The 21,306-nt window shown below is 37.2% G+C and overlaps 1 protein-coding gene across 5 annotated transcripts in view; it reads left to right on the forward strand.

The window, feature by feature from the left end:
* The window catches only part of PCTP (phosphatidylcholine transfer protein), a 90,866-nt gene that overhangs the window by 32,224 nt on the left and 37,336 nt on the right, over positions 1–21,306 (forward strand). For 2 of the 5 annotated variants that reach the window (XM_058445396.1, XM_032162811.2), the window contains exon 6: positions 5,867–5,949. The exons of the other annotated variants lie outside the window; for them this stretch is intronic. In XM_058445396.1, coding sequence (XP_058301379.1) covers positions 5,867–5,914 — 48 coding nt within the window. In that variant the 3' untranslated portion in view covers positions 5,915–5,949. The remainder of the gene's footprint in view (positions 1–5,866; positions 5,950–21,306) is intronic. 5 annotated transcript variants of the gene reach the window in all.

Here is a 21,306-nt window from a genome sequence, read left to right on the forward strand (position 1 = left end):
CTTCCCATCCCAACTTTTTATCGTCCCTGGCTTTTGCATAAGGTTGACGTGGTACAAGCTCAACCGATTGCAGTGTAATAATAATAACAACCATAATAATAATATCAATGAATTATTCTTCCCTAAGCAACATTGAGAAGCTCAAATTCTAAACAATCTGATTTCAAATAGTCTCCTTATAGATCACTAGCTTGTCAGAGTTGGGGTATTAAGAACTAGTAAAATAAAATATTTTTTATAATACAGGGAGCAGCTGACATGTAATTGTCAGCTTCCCCATAGAAAGGTAATCAAAAATAAGACAAATGAAAAGTAAATCCAATATACCATTTACCATCACTATGATTTCATAAAAGAAAGGTTTAACCTCTTCTGCTCTAATGCATCCAAAGTCTTTTCTTTATACTTATAATCAAATCCAAACTACTGAGACCTAAAAAATTCCATATTACTTAGGATCTGGCCCATGCCTGCTCTTCAAGCTCCACTTCCTCCTTGACTTATTCCTCTCTAGCTTTTTGTCTGTTCCTCAAACATACAGTGGTCTTTGCATTTACTGTCCCCAGCATCTGGAATGCTCTCCCCCACATCTGTAAATGGCACACTGCCTATGGTATGCAGCTTTCTGACACAGCTCCCAACAATCCCCACATCTGTATATTCACTTATTTCTGTAATGCCCTCCTCTGTATGTGGAGTGGACCTGGTGACTTGCCTTTAAAGAATAGAGTAGAGCAAGAGTGATGGGATGTCACATCCAAGATTAAATTGTAAAAAACTGTGCCTTTGCCCGTTCTTGCTCACTTTCTCTCTCTGGATTGTCTCACTTGCTTTCTCTCATGAAGCAAGTTGCTAATTATGAGTGCCCTATGGAAGGTCAATGTGACAAGGCCCCTGGCCAAGAGCCAACTAGGAGCTGAGACCCTCAGTTCAGCAGTTTGGGAGGAACTAAATCCTGCCAACAACCTCCTGAGTGAGATTAGAAGAAGATCCTTCCCAATAGAGCTTGTCAGTGACTGCAGCTTCGGAAGATCTCTTGATTGCTGCCTTGTGAGACAGGCTGAGCCACAGGACTTAGCTAAGCCAAGGCACGATGAAACTGCAAGATAATACTGTTCTAAGCCAGTAAGATCTCTGTGGCGATAGGTAACTGGAGCAATGCCTCATTTATTTAGATCTTTGCTCAAATGTTTTCCTCTCCAAAGTAATCTCTCTCTAAACCAAACCAAACCAAACCAAATGATCACACATTATTCTCTCACGTCTTACCCATTTTTGTTTTTCTTCATAGCAATGATCACTACCTACATTTATATCGTAGATTTATTTGTTAGCTATCTTCCCTATTAGAATGAAAATTCAGTGAACAAAATATCTGTCCTTTTGCTGGTGAACAAGATGGACACGCATTTGCCCTGATGATACTTGTTTATTTGACAAATATTGATTATAGGGCTACTTTGTGCCAGGCTCCGTATTTATAGGTTATTTGTTCCTGGTTCTGTTGTATCTGGGCTAATTAATTTTAGTACATTGGTTCAGCTGTTTTGTTTTAAATTCAGTTCAGCTGCCCTTTGATAATGCACCTTTCTGTATCTTTCACTGAGTGTTTGATTAAAATGCCATATGTGGGCTGGGCACGGTGGCTCATGCCTGTAATCCCAGCACTTTGGGGGGGCCGAGGCAGGCAGATCACTTGAGGCCAAGAGTTCAAGACCAGCCTGGCAAACATGGCAAAACCCCTTCTCTACCAAAAAATACAAAAATTAGCCAGGCGTGGTGGTGCAGGCCTGTAGTCCCAGCTACTTGGGAGGCTGAGGCATGAGAATAACTTGAACCTGGGAGGTAGTGGAGGTTGCAGTGAGCCAAGATCACCACTGCACTACAGCCTAGGCGACAGAGCAAGACTCTGTCTCAAAAATAAAATAAAATAAAATAGCTACGTGTGATAGAGTCAAGAGTAGAGCTTGTGTATACTCTGTTGAAGTCCATTGTTGAATGAACATAATTATTTGAAAAGATACCTAATGTAAATGACGAGTTAATGGGTGCAGCACACCAACATGGCACATGTATACATATGTAACAAACTTGGACGTTGTGCACATGTACCCTAGAATTTAAAGTACAATTAAAAAAAAAAGAAAAGTTCTCACTTTATGCTATGCTGACATCTGCCTATCTGTTACTTTCATCTATTGACCTCAGATTTACTGTCAGAAATAATACAGAAAGTGTCTATTCTTTTTCTCAAATCCAGTTAAAATTGCTCTGTTAACTCTATCTCTTTGGGTATAAGTTCTATTTATCAAGTTTATTGCCTCTTTTGTGCAATAGGTTTTTCTTGGATGTTTAGTCTGTCTTCATTTTGTGGTCATCTTGTGCAGTTAAGATTGCAAGTTTAACTTTCTGCTTATTTGAGAGCAGATCTGAGAGCTATCACGGTGGCTCCCTCTCCACCATTTCCAGTGAGAGCAGTGGGGCTCCTGGTACCATCAGCCATGCTTCCAGGGATAGGATCCTGCATCACTCGTACCTAGGAATTGCCCCATCTTTCTGTCTCAAGCTCCCACACTCATGAGAGAATACATCTCGAGGCAGATTCATCAGTTTCTGGCATACGTGTGTATGTGTGTGCTTGTGCATATGCACGTGTGAGCATGTGTGTGTGTGTGTGTGTGTGTGTGTGTGGTAGACTGGTTAGTTAACCTGGCTACCTTACTGCTCTCATCAGAGACCCCAGAGGTAGACTACCTCTGAACATCGATCGTCTTCATTGTTTTTCTCATCTTTAAGAGCTGCACTTTCCACCAATGTCCTAAGCTATAGCTTTTTCTGCAATTTTATCTCATGCGTTTTCTGCTTGTTTCTGGACCACAAAATGTAACAACTCTTATGTTCCAATCCTTGTGTTTTAATTCTTATGAATGTATTTATACATGCGTTTGTGTGTGTAATCATATTTTATGTTTTTTAAGTATATAAAATACGAATACGTATATGTTTTTTTTGAGATGGAGTCTTGCTCTGTTGCCCAGGCTAGAGTGCGGTGGCATGAAATCGGCTCACTGCAAACTTCACCTCCCAGGTTCAAGCAATTCTCCCTGCCTCAGCCTCCTGAGTAGCTGGGATTACAGGCACACGCCACCATACCCCGTGAATTTTTGTATTTTTAGTAAATACTGGGTTTCACCATGTTTTCCAGGCTGGCCTCGAGCTCCTGACCTCAAGCAATCCACTGGCCTTGGCCTCTCAAAGTGCTAGGATTACAGGCATGAGCCACCACACCTGGCCGTGAATATATTTCTGTTTTAGATCCATATGTGTATGTGTTTATAGGTCATCTTATCTACCATCTTGAGCCATTATCTCCACTGCCTTTTCAATCGGTCAGCACTTAAAATATTTAAAGATAATTATCACATTCTCTATTGCTGTTTCCTCCTCAGTCTAAACATCCTCAGTTCCTTTAATGATCATAATCTACAATAATTTTCTGACCCCTTATCCCCTAAAATTCCCTTCTCTATTCTTCTCGACACACAGCATTTATTCAACAGCACTGTCATATAATATGGCCCTCAGAGTTGAGAGGGACACTCAGAGTACAATGGGACTGTTACTGCTTGTACTCTCTCTCTATTTTTCTATCAATGCTGTCTAAGTCTGGTTTATCTTTTTAAAACCACATATTTATACTACTGGATTGTAATAACCAATTTCCTTTCTACCGCTCTTCCGAATTTTATATATCTAAACTCTGCCAAGCAACAGGCTCCTTATTCTGTACTTGTGTAATTGATTACCAACCAAAATGAAGGAGTTCACACTAGTTCTTAATGATTTGTCCCATGCTAGCTTTAACCTCTCCACATCCTTTTGTAGTGTATGTCAGAATATGCAGCAAGACAAGCTTCAGTTTACTCTTGTCTTTAACAAACTGACCACCCTCTGATATATTGATCTCCGGTGAATTGTGGTTCCTTCCTTCTATGGAACACCTTCTCCTATGTTACTAACTGATTAGAGAGCATATTATCAGGTTCCTTAGCCAAACCCCATTTTTACTTGTGGGGATTATGTTATTTATTTACTCAACAAGGATTTATCAAGGGCTAACGCTGTGCCATGAACCAAGTTGGGCATTGGCTATACAGAGTTAAATAAACTCATCTTTGACCTCATGGAACTTATGATCCAGTATTTACATATTTATAATTATGTATAGACATTATACTTATGATTGCTAGTGATTACATAGTCAGAATTTTACTGAAAAAAATTGCCAATCTGGATAAAGCAAATACAGCAAAATGTTCATTATTGAATTAAGGTGATGGGGTATCCAGGTGTTCACTGCACAGTTCTGTCAACTTTTCTGTATATCTGAAATTTTTCATGCTAAAGTGTTGGGGGGAGATCTGCCTGTCCCTCATGAGCTATATTTCTTTTATAGTCCTCAGCTATGCAATGGGACATGTCTTTCTCTTAAACTCTTGGGATTGTTTTACTCGCTTTTTATGAACTTCAGCATACCCTCACCTTTTTCTCCCAGGGTTCCTGGAAGAAATTGTGACATAATAGAAAGAATACTGACATTGGAGATGAGCTAGGACTCCAATTTTGAGCCTGGCACCTACTGGCTTCCTGCCTCTGGATAAGTCATTTAATGTCTTTGAGCCTCAATTTTTCTTATTCCTAAAATGGAGTAATTATATTCACACTTTGTTGTGAAAATTAAGTAAAATTATGTATGTAATCATTTGGCATATTTAATATGCACCCTTCCCCACTTCCATGACTTTATCCATCTGTCTACCTCACACACCACCATTATTTCCTTTCTTACAAATCAGAATTAAGTGATTAGTACCCATTTATGCTTCTTTCTTTCGTCTTTGAAAAATAAAATTCTCAGAAACTCAGATCCTTAATGCGTTATTGGATACTTTTGTTTAGCAAATATGGTATCAGAAGATATGAATTCATTCATAACCTTCAATTTTCCTTTTTGTTCGGATATGGGATTAATGTTAGGAAAGTACCATTAATATCCTGACTAAGTGATCTCTAATTGCTGTTAAGTTGTAAATGCTTTATTGCCAATTCCTGTCTTGATTTAGTAGGTTTATGTTGTCTGTGTCCTAATTGCTGTGTCTGCAATGGTATCTCCTTTCTTCTATTTCTGCGAAAATCCTGTGCATCCTTTGAGATGCACGGTTCAATGCTCTATCCTCCTGTGAAGGCTTCCTAAATCCCTTCCTTCAGGTCTTACTCAAAATATTCTCACTGCACCGTGTTATGTCGTAAAATATCTCACATAACTTACCACTAGATAGTAAGAACTGTGCGGCCAGAAAAAAGAACTTTTTCAGCTTTCTATCCCTAGTGTATGGGACTAGAAGCAGCCAGCAGGTACTTCTTAGAGATAATTCATGGATGCCTGGGGAGGTGAGTGATTAGAGTTCATTATCCCTGGGCCTCAGTTTCTTCCTCCAGGAAATAAGATAGGTCACCAAGTGACCTCAAAAGCCTATCTAAGTAAGCAGTGAAATTTTATGATTCTTAGCCTTTCTATTATGTTACTCACTCACATGCAGTATACCTTTTTCATTTCAAGTATTTGTCTTAATGTCAGAGCTTTATGTATGGATCTGGAGGCTCTTAATTTTTAAGCAATAGGGATGGATGCTCACACATTCCCTCTCTGACTCTTTGCTCTGATTTTCTCAGTGGCTTTGCACCAAGGGTATGGATGAGTTCCCCAACATATCATGGATCCCCAACATATACTCCAGTCCAAACAAACAAAGACGCATCTCCTTATGCCCTTCAACCTCACCCTGCCATCCCCTCCATTTTGCAGATCACCTACTTTAGAACGTCTCTTCTGTCCTGTGTCCTAACTCTCTGAAGACGGCCAAGTGGATTCACATATGCTGGAGTCTGGTGGGTGTCTAGATTAATATTAAGATGATGCTGGCCTGAGTCTTAGACCCGTTTATCCTTCAGCATATGCTGAGTTTGAGTTGCTGGAAGATATTTGATTCTAACCTTCCGTGATATTTGTGAGCCTCGTCTGATTATTCTGGACAGTCAGAAACACTGAGGGAGGATGAGGGGGCATGTTAGGGAGGTGCAGGACCCCACATTTTCACCCCTGTTTCCTAACCCTTTAAATTCCGACAATGCTGAACATACTTAATGTTCCGAAATCTCTACACTCTCGCTCACCCCATTTCCCTCCACTTAACACACTCTTCAAATCTTCTCTGCCTTTTTGCCTGATAAAGCTTATTCACCATCTGAGGCTCAATTGAAACCCACTTCCTACAGAGACAGTTTTCTGATTCTCCTACTCTCTTACTAAACTCTTTGGTGATTGTCTGTTTCTTTACATGATTTCTTCACTTAATGGATGCCATCGTTCTTGTTCATTATTGTAGTCCTAGAACTTAGCAGACAGTACCTGAAACACGATAGTTACTTAACTTGTCTCTATTGAATAAATTAATAATAAATGAGAGCAGGTAGCCCCTGGTCTCATTAAAGAAATTAAAATACTATAGAATGCACAAGATAAGCACACAAATAACCAGTATATTGATGCCTCTCATTTTACAACTCCCAAGGATCCTGTGGAGATAGCATTGTTTCTACCATTTTGCAGAAAGGAAAATGTAGTCTTAGAAGTTATATCAATTATCAAGTTATTCTACAGCTAGAAAGTGGCGGAATTGAATTTGAATGCCAGCCTTCAAAGTGTTCTCTCCATAATATTGCAACAATATGCAACAACTGTTGCAAAATTGGTACAAAAGTTGGCTGCATTGCAGAAATGAGAGAGTTACTCCTAGATAACATTTAAGCTTAGATCTGAAAGGCAATAACTTGTTTTAAAAAATATTTTCAACTGCCGGAACAAAACCAACCTCCTTTTTTGTATTATAATAAATTAAACCAATACAGCCATATTTAATGTAAGAAGTGAAAGCTCATTCCCCTCTTGCTCTAATTACATTCCCAAGACATAACCATCATAAAGCCTATCTATATACATGATATGGTGGTTTTATGTTGTGTAAATGAAATCATACTCTAAATGTCCAACAGTCTTCTTCTTCTTCTTTTTTTTTTTTAAAGTCAGTACAACTTGGACAACCTTCTATGGAGTATATTTATATCTACCTCCTGATTTTTAGCTGCTACATTTCATTCCTTTGTAAGAATGTTCTACAATTTGTTTAACCCATCTCTTATTATGGGCGTTTAGGTGGTTTTTTTAAAAATTTTCTCCCCTTATAAGTAATTCTACAAGAATTCTCCTTGTATATACGTCTCTGAGTCATCATTAAAGATTTTCTGTCCATCAATTCCTAAAATAGGATTTCTTAAGTTATGGGTTATATGCAATTTAAATTATAAAAGAGGCTGACAGAATTGCACAGAATATGAAAAAGTTGAAATTAGAGGGCAAAAACATTCAAGGCGGAACAAGTCACATAAATAAAAGCACCTAAAAGCATAAGTCACATTCTTTTATTTTTCCCAAGAAGTTTCCGCATTTTGACCCTTTGTGTGAGCTCTAATGACAAATTCCAGCTCCTGCCGAGAGACCACAAGCTATTTGTCAGTTTGTCTTTTTATTCTCCTTCTTGTCCCTTCAGTGATGAAGTCCCCAGAGGTTAAACACTCTCATTATTAATCTTACCACAAGAATCCCAGAAAACCAATGTTTGCTGCCCTTTGGTTCTTTATTTTAATGACTCCTCACCACACACAGACCCCTTATTGTGCTATTCACAACTTGCCAGATGAAACCAAAGGCTTGATTCAACTGTAGTCAAAGAAAATGAATTCTCCCCAATTCCACACACATACACACACTAACACTCCTCTTTTCACCAGTGCCTAAAACTTAAAATTGAATGAACATGACATGAGATGTTTCTAAAGAGCTATCCCCCTGCCATCAGTTTTATTAAAGGCATAAATGTGCAGTCGCATTTAATGGTGTTTATTTTGAAACATGTGATGTTTACCCTTGAAAGCCTATTATGCATCTCTCACCTTACAGTGAACAAAAGGGCATTGTAACTTCATGTAGTCTGACTGCTTGCTTAAATTTAGGTCTGCCCTCAAATGAGAAAAATACTTGAGTATCAGTCATCTTGGAATCCAAGGGACTTATTCATAGAGCATGTGGGGCTCTATTCATAAATGATTTATGTCTTTGCATAAAGGGGAGTGGGGGTTGTATGTGTTGCCCAGAGAACCATCGTCTGCCTTTCCTGGGTAATTTATACAAGATCAATATTTATCAAGGTGAGCCAAGAATTGTGCCGTAACTCTCTGAGAGCCAAATACTTCATTTACAGTTCCTTCACCCATGGAAGGGAGCGTGACAGATTGAAATGTTTGCATAAAAGCTGCTTAAAGAGGTTCTCACTTGGTTCCTGTTGCTTTCAATGCAGGGTGATGCCTTGCAACAAATTGCAGATTTCTCTCATAGATGTTGCTCATTGACTAACACATAGTAGATATTAAAAAATGTACTTGTTGAATTAATGACTAAAGGGAAATAAACAATCATAATAGAAATATTACTATTCCCAAAGAGAAAGACTGATTGCCCACTTTGTTTATTCTGTCAGTGAATATTAATTGAGCATCCATTAGGCATTTTGCATTGAATAAAGTCACAGTTATTACCTGGAATGATCCCTATACATATGTGTGAACACTTTAAAACATGTTAATGAAATATATGCTCTATTAATAGTTCAAAAAAGTGTTCTGATGATACAGATAAAGGATCGACTAGTTCTGCACAGAGGCATCTAGGAAAGGATAAGTGTAAGTAGGAGTTAAACAGAAAGTGAATGAGGAGGGGAATTTTTGGGGGAGGTAATAGTACGAATTAAGGCAGCATGAAAGACCTTTGGATTGCAGGAATGGGATAAATATGTTGCCATCAGAGATTAGAGTACTTGTGTCAGTAATAATAAATAAATCTGAAAATTTCTTTTAGAACTGGATTGTGAAAGGCATAATACACTCAACTAGTGAGCTCTTACTTTATTTTGTAAGCAAGAAGAGACTCTCATAAATTTTTAAACATGGATATTACATGGTTGGATTTCTCATAGGGATATATCTCTGGTAGCACAGTCTATACTATTTACCATCTGGTGGAGATGAAAGAGGGGAGACGACAAGTTGGTGTAAATTTGTTTATCTCTGGTAGTGTCTCTTTGGAGTACTGTTTTGAGAAGGATTTTAAAACTTCATCTGGACTCACTGGGAAAGGCTTCAATATAAAGAAATGATGCCTACCATGAGTGGAAGAAGGAAAGCAGAGGAAGTGTCAGCAGACATAGCTAAGCATTTGCCATCCCTGGGTTAGCAGGACATTGGGAAGGTCTAGGTGAGATATCATTAGTCTTTAATTAGGACAACCTCAATGTATGGGAGATGATAGGGGTAAGTTTATATATGATTATGATCTCCTGTGCACATATGACTTGATGAATTACGTGCAGTTTAAAATAGAATAGAGGATGACTTTCTGAAGCTTGTAGTTTAAGACAGATCTTGAGAAAAGCAACCATAATTAATTAAGATGGAAGAAAGTAAATCAATAGTGGTAAAGAGGAAAAAAGATTATTTCTGCATGATTTTTACACATAATGAGTGTAAAAATGTCACAGTGTTTGTAGCATGAGTTTGAATCCCAGAGAGTGCTCTGAAATGAAGATTTAAACCTGGGATTTATCTGAATATAGGCAACATGTCTTATAGTTCAGGGATAATACTACTGAAGGAGAAGTCCAGTGGAACACCAGCATTTAAATAATGGATAATAGAAAAGGAAGATGCATGCAGATGACTTCACATTTTCAGAAAGAATATTTCCAATTTGAGAAAAACGTAAAATTCGACCCTCTACTTTTCATTGTCACACACACAGAAAAACAAAAGGGATTTCCATTCCTGACTATGATAACTAGTTAGCATCTGAGCAGCTATCCTGCAGAGAATAACTGGAAAAGCTAGATTCAATTTTTAAAAATGTGCTTTAAAGTACGGGAGATTTACAAAGAAAGCGATAACTTAAGGGGCTAAAAGGAGAGGTGCAGAGATATGAACCTAATGTTAAGGTTTTATATTTCCTCTTGAGATTTTTGTGAATTTATAAGTGAAGGCAAAAAAGCCAAGAGAAAGCAGAGCTTATACATTCTCATGGGGCTGTGAAGCAAAATATGGAATTTAGAACCCGCCAAGGATAAATGCCTGGTAAATACCACAGGATTTCAGTTGGTACCAGGGTTAACACTGGTAAGAGGCAAATGAGGCATGTATGGCATAAAATTTTAGGAGGCACTCACTCACTAAATCATGTGCCCGAGGTGGCTCACTTGCCTCATGTTAGTTCCGCCTCACACTGGGATACTTGGAAGGTTGTGTACAACTGCAGAAAAACTGGAAATAGATCACTGTTCATAAAGACCAGCTCTAAAAGAGATGGAGTCAGAATTGTATTGAGACTTGCCTCTAGTATAACTGCCTGAGAGAAACAAAACTGAGTCCTCTCTGGAAGAAGAAAGTGTTATCCAGAAACTCAAATTGTTGCTACAGTTCTTTTTTGACAAAATGCCTTCAATAAAAATTTACCAGGTATGCAAGGATATGAGGTCTAGTTATTAAAAAGCAAAAATAAAACAAGAATAAAAGCAGACAAGAGTGCCAGACTGGTAGGAGATCCAGATACTAAATTTATAAGACATAAACTTTTAAAAAACTGGGATTCATATGTCCAAAATATTAAATAAAAAGATGGAAAACTGTAGCCGGGAATCAGACTCTATTAAAAAAATCAAATAAACTCATAGACCTGAAAAAATAAAACTGAAGTTAAGAACTCATATATGAGCCTAACAGATTAAACACAAGTGAAGTGAGACTTAATGAATGTAAAAATGTCAGTTGGAAATATACAGATAGAATAATAAAAAGAAAAATAGAAAATGAAGAAAAGGGTCTAAGAGATACATGGGACAACATAAAACGGTCTAAACTATGTGTAACTGCAATCTCATAAGAGTGAAGAGGGATAATATAGCAGAAGCAATATTTGAAAAGATAGTGGCTGAAAAGCTTATACAATCGCTGAAGGACATTAGCTACAGCTTCAAAAAGTGTTACAAACACCAAGCAAAGCAAACAAAAATCCTTCCAAAAAACCACAAAGAAACTCACATTTAAATTCATCACAGTAATTACTGATGAAATGAAAGAAAATATTAAGGGCAACTAAAGGGAAAAAAGATACGTTAGCATTAAAGAAAGAATCCTAAAACTTACAGCTAACTTATAAAAAATTATAAAAACCAGAAGACAATTGAATGACACTTTCAAAATACTAAAAGAATAAAAAACTACCAGCCTAGACTTCTATACCCTGAAAAATATTCTTCAAAAATATTGGCATAATAAAGACATATTTAGAAAATGCAAACTGAGGGAATTTATTAGCAACAGAGTTATAGTACATAAAATACTAAAAGAAGATATTTGTATAGAAGAACAATGATTTCAGATGAAAAAAGAAAAATGCAGAAAATAATGAAGAACAACATAAAGATTACATTTGTGCTTAAATGTAAATGAGTATTGACTGTATAAAACAAGAACAGTAATGTTATATAAGGTTTACAATATCTGTGTCATTAAAATAAGTGAAAACCCTAGCATAAAAGACAGCAAGGGTAAATATTTTTTAATTGTTTGCATAGTCTTGCAAGTAATAAAAATATATATTTATGTTAAATATTAATAAATAAAATATTTATGTTTGAATCTCAAGGATATACATTAAAGAATTTGTAAAAGTATTAGTAAGCTAATGGGGGGGGAATGCAATAATAAAGAATACTGGACTAATGCAACAGCAGCTAGAGAACAGAGAAAAAGGACATAGAAATCGATTTAATGCCAAATATATCAATAATCTCTTGAAATGTAAGTGAGTTAACTATTCAAACAGACAAAGATTTTTAGATGAAAAAAGAAGCACAACTATATGCTGCTTAAAAGAGACGTAATTTAAATGCAAAAAGGTTAAAAGTAAAAATGTACATAAAGATAGCATAATCTTTTTCATCTTTGTTGGTTTAAACTTTGTTTTATCAGAGGCCAGGATTGCAGCCCCTGCTTTTTTTTCTTTTTTTTTTTTTCTTTTTTTGCTTTCCATTTGCTTGGTAAATATTCCTCCATCCCTTTATTTTGAGCCTATGTGTGTGTTTGCACATGAGATGGGTCTCCTGAATACAGCACACCGATGGGTCTTGACTCTTTATGCAATTTGCCAGTCTGCGTCTTTTAATTGGGGTATTTAGCCTATTTACATTTAAGGTTAATATTGTTATGTGTGAATTTAATCCTGTCATTATGATGCTAGCTGGTTATTTTGCACATTAGTTGATGCAGTTTCTTCACAGTGTTGATGGTCTTTACAATTTGGTATGTTTTGCAGTGGCTGGTACTGGTTTTTCCTTTCCATATTTAGTGCTTCCTTCAGGAGCTCTTGTAAAGCAGGCCTGGTGGTGACAAAATCTTTCAGCATTTGCTTGTCTGTAAAGGATTTTATTTATCCTTCACTTATGAAGCTTAGTTTGGCTGGATATGAAATTCTGGTTTGAAAATTCCTTTGTTTAAGAATCTTGAATATTGGCTTCCATTCTCTTCTGGCTTGTAGGGTTTCTGCTGAGAGATCTGCTGTTAGTCTGATGGGCTTTCCTTTGTGGGTAACCCAAACTTTCTCTCTGGCTGCCCTTAACATTTTTGCCTTCATTTCAACCTTGGTGAATCTGATGATTATGTGTCTTAGGGTTGCTCTTCTCTAGGAGTATCTTTGCAGTGTTCTCTGTATTTCCTGAATTTGAATGTTGGCCTGTCTTGCTAGGCTGGGGAAGTTTTCCTGGATAATATCCTGAAGAGTGTTTTCCAACTTGGTTCCATTCTCCCCATCACTTTCAGGTACACCAATCAAATGTGGGTTTGGTCTTTTCACATAGTCCCATATTTCTCAGAGGTTTTGTTTGTTCCTTTTCTTTCTTTTTTCTCTAATCTTGTCTTCACACTTTATTTCATTAAGTTGATCTTCAATCTCTGGTATCCTTTCTTCTGCTTGATCGATTCAGCTATTGATACTTGTGTATGCTTCATGAAGTTCTTGTGCTGTGTTTTTCAGCTCCATCGGGTCATTTAAATTCTTCTCTAAACTGATTATTCTAGTTAGCAATTCCTCTAATCTTTTTTCAAGGTTCTTAGCTTCCTTGCGTTGGGTTAGAACATGCTCCTTTAGCTCAGAGGAGTTTGTTATTGCCCACCTTCTGAAGCCTACTTCTGTAAATTCATCAAACTCATTCTCCATCCAGTTTTCTTCCCTTGCTGGTGAGGAGTTGTGATCCTTTGGAGGAGAAGAGGCATTCTTTGTCATAAATAGCTCCTATTATGTTGAGAAAAATTTCATCAAAACCTAGTTTATGGAATGTTCAAACTTTTTGCACTGTTTTTTCCTCATCTTCGTGGATTTATCTACTTTTGTTCTTTGAAGTTGGTGACCTTCGATGGGATTTCTGTGTGGACATCTTTTTTTTGATGTTGATGGTATTCCTTTCTGTTTGTTAGTTTTCCTTCTAATAGTCTAGCCCCTCTGCTGCAGGTCTGCTGGAGTTTGCTGGAGATCCACTCCAGACCTTGTTTGCCTGGGTATCACCAGTGGAGGCTGCAGAATAGCAAAGATTGCTGCCTGTTCCTTCCTCTGGAAGCTTCGTCCCAGAGGGGCACCCACCAGATGCCAGCTGGAGCTCTCCTGTATGAAGTGTCTGTTGACCCCTGCTAGGAGGTGTCTCCCAGTCTGGAGGCACAGGGATCAGGGACCCACTTGATGCATTACATAATGGTAAAAGGATCAAAGCAACAAGAAAAGCTAACTAACCTAAATATATATGCACCCAATACAGGAGCACCCAGGTTTATAAAGCAAATTCTTAGAGAACTGCAAAGAGACTTAGACTCCCACACAATGATAATGGGAGACTGTAACACCCCACTGTCAATATTAGACAGATCAACATGACAGAAAATTAATAATGATATCCAGGACTTGAACTCAGCTCTGGACCAAGTGGACCTAATGGACATCTACAAAACTCTCCACTCCAAATCAACAGAATATACATTCTTCTCAGCACCACATCTCACTTATTCTAAAACTGACCACATAATTGGAAGTAAAACACTCCTCAGCAAATGTAAAAGAACGGAAATCATAACAAACAGTTTCTCAGACCACAGTGCAATCAAATTAGAACTCAGGATTAAGAAACTCACTCAAAACCACAGAACTACATGGAAACTGAACAACCTGCTCTTGAATGACTTCTAGGTAAATAATGATATTAAGGCAGAAATAAAAAAGTTATTTGAAACCAATGAGAACAAAGACACAATGTACCAGGATCTCTGGGACACAGCTAAAGCAATGTTTAAAGGGAAATTTATAGCACTAAATGCCCACAGGAGAAAGTGGGAAAGATCTAAGATTGACACCCTGACATCACAATTGAAAGAACAAGAGAAGCAAGAGCAAACAAATTCAAAAGCAAGCAGAAGATGAGAAATAACTAAGAACAGAGCAGAACTGAGGGAGATAGAGACATGAAAAACCCTTCAAAAAATCAATGAATCCAGGAGCTGGTTTTTTGAAAAGATTAACAAAATAGATAGATGGCTAGCCAGACTAATAAGGAAGAAAAGAAAGAAGAATCAAATAGACACAATAAAAAATGATAAAGGGGATATCACCACTGATCCCACAGAAATACAAACTACCATTACAGAATACTATAAACACCTCTACACAAATAAACTAGAAAATCTAGAAGAGATGGATAAATTCCTCGACACATACACCCTCCCAAGACTAAACCAGGGAAATATTGAATCCCTGAATAGACCAATAACAAGCTCTGAAATTGAGGCAGTAATTAATAGCCTACCAACCAAAAAAAGCTCAGGACCAGATGGATTCACAGCCAAATCCTACCAGAGGTACAAAGAGGTGCCGGTACCATTTCTTCTGAAACTATTCTGAACAATACATAAAGAGGGACTCCTCCCTAACTCATTTTATGAGGCCAGCATCATCCTGATACCAAAACCTGGCAGAGACAGAACAACAACAAAAAAAAAAACTTTCAAGCCAATATCTCTAATGAACATAGATGTGAAAATCCTCAATAAAATACCAGCAAACCAAATCCAGCAGCACATCAAAAGGCTTATCCACCACGGTCAAGTCGACTTTATCCCTGGGATGCAAGGCTGGTTGAACATATGCAAATCAATAAATGTAATCCATCACATAAACAGAACCAATGACAAAAATCACATGATAATGTCAATAGGTGTGTAATAGGACTTCAATAACATTCAACACCCTTTCATGCTAAAAACTCTCAATAAACTAGGTTTTGATGAAACATTTCTCAACATAATAAGAGCTATTTACGACAAACCCACAGCCAATATCATACTGAATGGGCAAAAACCGGAAGCATTCCCTTTGAAAACCAGCACAAGACAAGGATGCCCTCTCTCACCACTCCTATTCAACATAGTATTGGAAGTTCTGACCAAGGCAATCAGGCAAGAGAAAGACATAAAAGGTTCAAATAGGAAGTCAAATTGTCTCTATTTGCAGATAGCCTGATTGTATATTAAGCAAACCCCATCGTCTCAGCCCCAAATCTCCTTAAGCTGATAAGCAACTTCAGCAACGTCTCAGGATACAAAATCAATGTGCAAAAATCACAAACATTCCTGTACACCAATAATAGACAAACAGAAAGCCAAATCATGAGTGAATTCCCATTCACAATTGCTACAAAGAGAATAAAATACCGTGGAATAAAACTTACAAGGGATTTGAAGGACCACATCAAGAACTACAAACCACTGCTCAAGGAAATAAGAGAGAACACAAACAAATGGAAAAACATTCCATGGTCATGGATAGGAAGAATCAATATTGTGAAAATGGCCATACTGCCCAAAGGAATTTATAGAGGTAATGCTATCCCCATCAAGCTACCATTGACTTTCTTCACAAAATTAGAAAAAACTACGTTAAGTTTCATACGGAAACAAAAAAGAGCCCATATAGCCAAGACAATCCTAAGCAAAAAGAACGAAGCTGGAGGCATCACACTACCTGACTTCAAACTGTACTACAAGGCTACAGTAACCAAAACAGCATGGTCCTGGTACCAAAACAGATATATATATATACCAATGGAACAGAACAGAGGCCTCAGAAATAGTGCCACACATCTACAACCATCTGATCTTTGACAAACCTGACAAAAACAAGCAATGGGGAAAGGATTTCCTGCTTAATAAATGGTGCTGGGAAAACTGGCTAGCCATATGCAGAAAACTGAAAGTGGACCCCTTCCTTATACCTTATACAAAAAGTAACTCCACATGGATTAAAGACTTACATAAAAAAACCCAAAACCATAAAAACCCTAGAAGAATACCTAGGCAATATCACTCAGGACATAGGCATGGGCAAAGACTTCATGACTAAAATACTAAAAGCAATTGCAACAAAAGCCAAAATTGACAAATGTGATCTAATTAAACTAAAGAGCTTCTGCAGAGCAAAAAACAACAACAACAACAACAACAAAAAACCAGGATCAGAGTAAACAGGCAATGGACAGAATGGGAGAAAATTTTTGCAATCTACCCATCTGACAAAGGTCTAATATCCAGAATCTACAAGGAACTTAAACAAATTTACAAGAAAAAAACAACCCCATCAAAAATTCAGCAAAGTATATGAACAGACAGTTCTCAAAAGAAGACATTTATGCAGCCAACAAACATATGAAAAAAAGATCATCATCACTGGTCATCAGAGAAATGCAAATCAGAAGCCACAATTATCAAAACCATCTCACTCCAGATAGAATGGCGATCATTAAAAAGTCAGGAAACAACAGATGCTGGAGGGGATGTGGAGAAACAGGAATGCTTTTACACTGTTGATGGGAGTGTAAATTAGTTCAACCATTGTGGAAGACAGTGTGGCAATTCCTCAAAGATCTAGAACCAGAAATGCCACTTGATCCAGCAATCCCATTACTGGGTATATGCCCAAGGGATTATAAATCATTCTACTATAAAGACACATGCACATGTATATTTATTGCAGCACTATTCACAATAGCAAAGACTTGGAACCAAATCCAAATGCCCATAAATGATAGACTGGATAAAGAAAATGTGACACATATACACCATGGAATACTATGCAGCCATAAAAAGGATGAGTTCATGTCCTTTGCAGGGACATGGATGAAGCTGGAAACCATCATTCTCAGCAAATTAATGCAAGAACAGAAAACCAAGCACCACATGTTCTCACTTATAAGTGCGAGTTGAACAATGAGAACACATGGGCATAGGGAGAGGAATATCACACACTGGAGCCTGTCACAGGGTGGGGGACTAGGGGAGGGATAGCATTAGGAGAAATAGTTAATGTAGATGATAGGTTGATGGGTGCAGCAAACCACCGTGGCACGTGTATACTTATGTAACAAACCACACGTTCTGCACATGTATCCCAGAACTTAAAGTTTAATAAAAAAAATTAAAAAGATGGCATAACTACAGTAATATCATACAAAATAGATTTAAGGTGAAATTATTAATATAGGTTTTTTTAAAAAAACATTTTATAGCAGTAAAGGGGTCAGTTCACCAGAAACGTAGCACAACCATGCATTTGTATGCACCCAATAAGATCACTTTAAATTTATAAGGCAAAAATTGATAGAACCAGGTGAAGTAGACAAGCCCAGAATTATTGTGGGGAACTTCTTGTTTTGTTTTGTTTTGTTTTGTTTTGTTTTAATCAACTGAATTTGGGGATGGGTTGTTTTACGTCAATAGATAAACAGAAGTATACATCTCCTCATTATCAAATTATTTTCCTAGTTTCTTTTTAAACTATTTTATTTTAGATTCAGGGGTTATATGTGTTTTTTTGTTACATGAGTATATTGCATAATGGGTGAGGATTGGGCTTCTAATGCACCCATTACCCAATAGTGAACACTGTACCCAGTAGGCAATTTTTCAACCTTGTCCTCCTTTCCACCTTCCCCCGTTTTGTAGTCCCCAGTATCTATTTTTTCATCTTTATGTCCATGTGTACCCATTGTTTACTTCCCACTTATAAGTGAGAACATTCAGTATTTGATGTTGTTTCTGAGTTAGTTCATGTAGGATAATGTCTTCCAGCACCATCCATGTTGCTGCAAAGGACAAGATGTCATTCTTTTTATGGCTGCATAGTATTCCATGTGTGTGTAGACACACATATATATGTGTATATATATACATAAATATACATATATATATATAAGATAGGAGATTTTAATGTACCTCTGACAGAAGGTGAAAAACAAGAAGACAAAAGACACATTTAGTAAGAATATAGATCTACACAATACAATTTAAAAATGTGTATCCATTTGGCACCGGATTTGACTCTCTTCCCATTGCTGGGAGTAGTTCCTCATATTGTACCTATTCAATCTTTTGGAAGAGAATTTTGTTTTATTTGGACCTGCTTTTGAAGTAGGGTATGAGAACTCCAGTTATGGTCTCTCTCTCTCTCTATCTGTGTGTGTGTGTGTGTGTGTGTGTGTGTGTGTGTGTGTGTGTGTGTGTGTGTGTGTGTGTGTGTGTGTGTGTGTGTGTGTGTGTGTGTGTGTGACTTTAGAGAAATCTCTTTGGCCTCATTTTTGGCGAGAGTGATACATCCTAAAGAATGAAAACATTTTTATTCTTCTCCAAGTGAAGGGAAACAGGCTAATACAGGGTGGGTTCTCCTGACCTCTTTAGAAAGATAAATAACTTGCCAAGTGCTTAAGTTATTTTCCAAAGGGCCTTAAGTTCTTTAAAATGGGTCATGGACCACAGAGTCCTATTACTAGAAAATAGAAGTATAGGCAAGCAAGAAAAACAGAAAGAGAGGCGATCTAGACTCAAAATTTGGAGATCTGGGTTTCATATTTGAGAGTGATCCTCTACAGAGAGTGCCAGAGCAATAAACCAGGAGAAGGACTTTATGACAGTGGTGTGCTGGAGGTACTGGTTCATACTGGCTTGCAAGAAACCTTTGTGTGCATATCTTCCCAAATCCAAGTTCAGTACCATTACGTTGGTGGCTTAAATGTATATGTGGTAGAAGTATTTATATCAGAGAAATTGGCAAATGGTACAAGAAAAGACTGTGTGTTGGGGAAGCTAGTTTTTAAACATTTATGAGTATACCATAGCCAGAAAATTACCACTGAATTTACCCTCTGAAAATACCATCTGAATATAGGACTAGAATAAGACTGCCAGGTAGGAAACAACATCCTACCCTAGGATGATGATCCTCCTTCATAAGTTGAGAATTCTGTCAAGTTTCAAGTGAACATCTGTACAACTAATGAGGGCAGGGTGAGGAATTAAGGAAGGAAGTCCCCCAGTTAAACCTTGGGACTGGACAGGAACATGTTAATACCTGCTGAGTTTTAGATGGGAGTGTAGACATCACTATTACAGTGTTTGTGTAAGTATTTATACAAGATTGTGCCTTCCATTTCATATATATTACAGAGCAGGAAAATGTTATCAGCTTCATCATGAAAAAGAGGTTTTTGGAAGAGACAGAGATTTCTCAATTGAGACCTGAGAAGACTTGACCTTTTATATTGCTAAGTTTCACACAGGTCATGGATGAGTGCTAATCTGCTAATGACTCAGACTGCATTTGATGCAATGTTCCCTGTATCAAAAATGAAACTTATATAGATGTATAGAAAAACAAAGTAAATCAGAACCTGTGAAGAATGAGGGAGACAGTGATGGTGATGGTGGAAGTTTCTTTCTGATTTCCAGAATTCTCCTTTGATGCAGAAGTTAGGCCATAATAGTCTTCAAAAATGAGCTATTAATGATAGTCTAGTCTTTACAGCAGTAAAACCATGTTGATAGGTTATGGGATTTCTTTCTTTATCATCACCATGACTGCTTCTTGGAAACCACTGAGTTGGCAGCAGCTGTGTTCATTAAAGGCTGAGTTCTCAGAAGTGTTTATAAAACTAAACAACCCATAGATTTCTACTGGCAGAAACTAGTCATTGGCATTCTATGTCTTAGTCACTACTCCTTTTTCACATGGGGCTTGGCAAGACTGACATATGTATCAGAATCATATGTACAATTTTAGTTAAACACGGACTCTCCTTCCCTCCTTCCCATCTCCTTTGGGCACAAAGAGAATTTTTAGATCCTTATTTTTCTCCCTATTCATAGGTTTAAGAGAACATTGCCTTATATAAAACAGTAAATCTCTGAGTGATATCCCACCCTTTTTGATGAAATGTGCTGTAGAATATTTGCTAGATCTTCTTGTTAAAGCTTTAATATGAAGTCAGTAATTGAGTAATCAATGTATAGTTGGCCTTTATAAGTGCCAACACCATGGTCTGAAGATTAGTGAAATATGTTTGCCTTTTCACTTTAAGTCACCTTTCAGCATTTTCAGGGTTAAGACTCTAGACTAACTTGAGTCAAGACTACCGTGGAATTCACAATAATTCTCTTAAATTCAATCTATTACATTTGAAATTATATTTGAATCTCCCCCAGATTTAAATGCTTCTAATTTTTTTTGGTACAAAGCATTTTCACATGCATTATCTTATTATAACCCTCAAAAATTCTAAGGGTAAATACAGTAGATATTAGCGATAATGATAATTACTGTGTTGGTGAAAATAATGCTTTTAATAATGATGATAATGATGGTGGTGACTACAATTTAAATGCCTCCTAGGTCCCAAGTCTTGTGATAGCTTTATATATATTATATCATTTAATCCTCTGAACAATATTGTGAGGTAGAGTACCTCAACTCAAATATATGAAGTGATTTGTCAAAGGTCACATAGCTTATAAATATTAGACCAAGGTTTGGAACCCAAGTCTTCAGTCTTCTGGGCCAAGTTATTTGTAATCTATGAATTGCCAAATGTAATGCATAAAATGCCTTTACAACTCCATAGGATGGTTGACACACCTCACCTCCATCAGAACTTGGATTAACCTCACTTTCTTTGAGAAGCATTCTCTACCACTTATCAGCCATCTGATTTTAAGCAAATTATT

This window comes from Hylobates moloch, unplaced genomic scaffold (genome assembly GCF_009828535.3).
Source record: "Hylobates moloch isolate HMO894 unplaced genomic scaffold, HMol_V3 SCAFFOLD_10, whole genome shotgun sequence".
Taxonomy (NCBI): Eukaryota; Metazoa; Chordata; class Mammalia; order Primates; family Hylobatidae; genus Hylobates; species Hylobates moloch.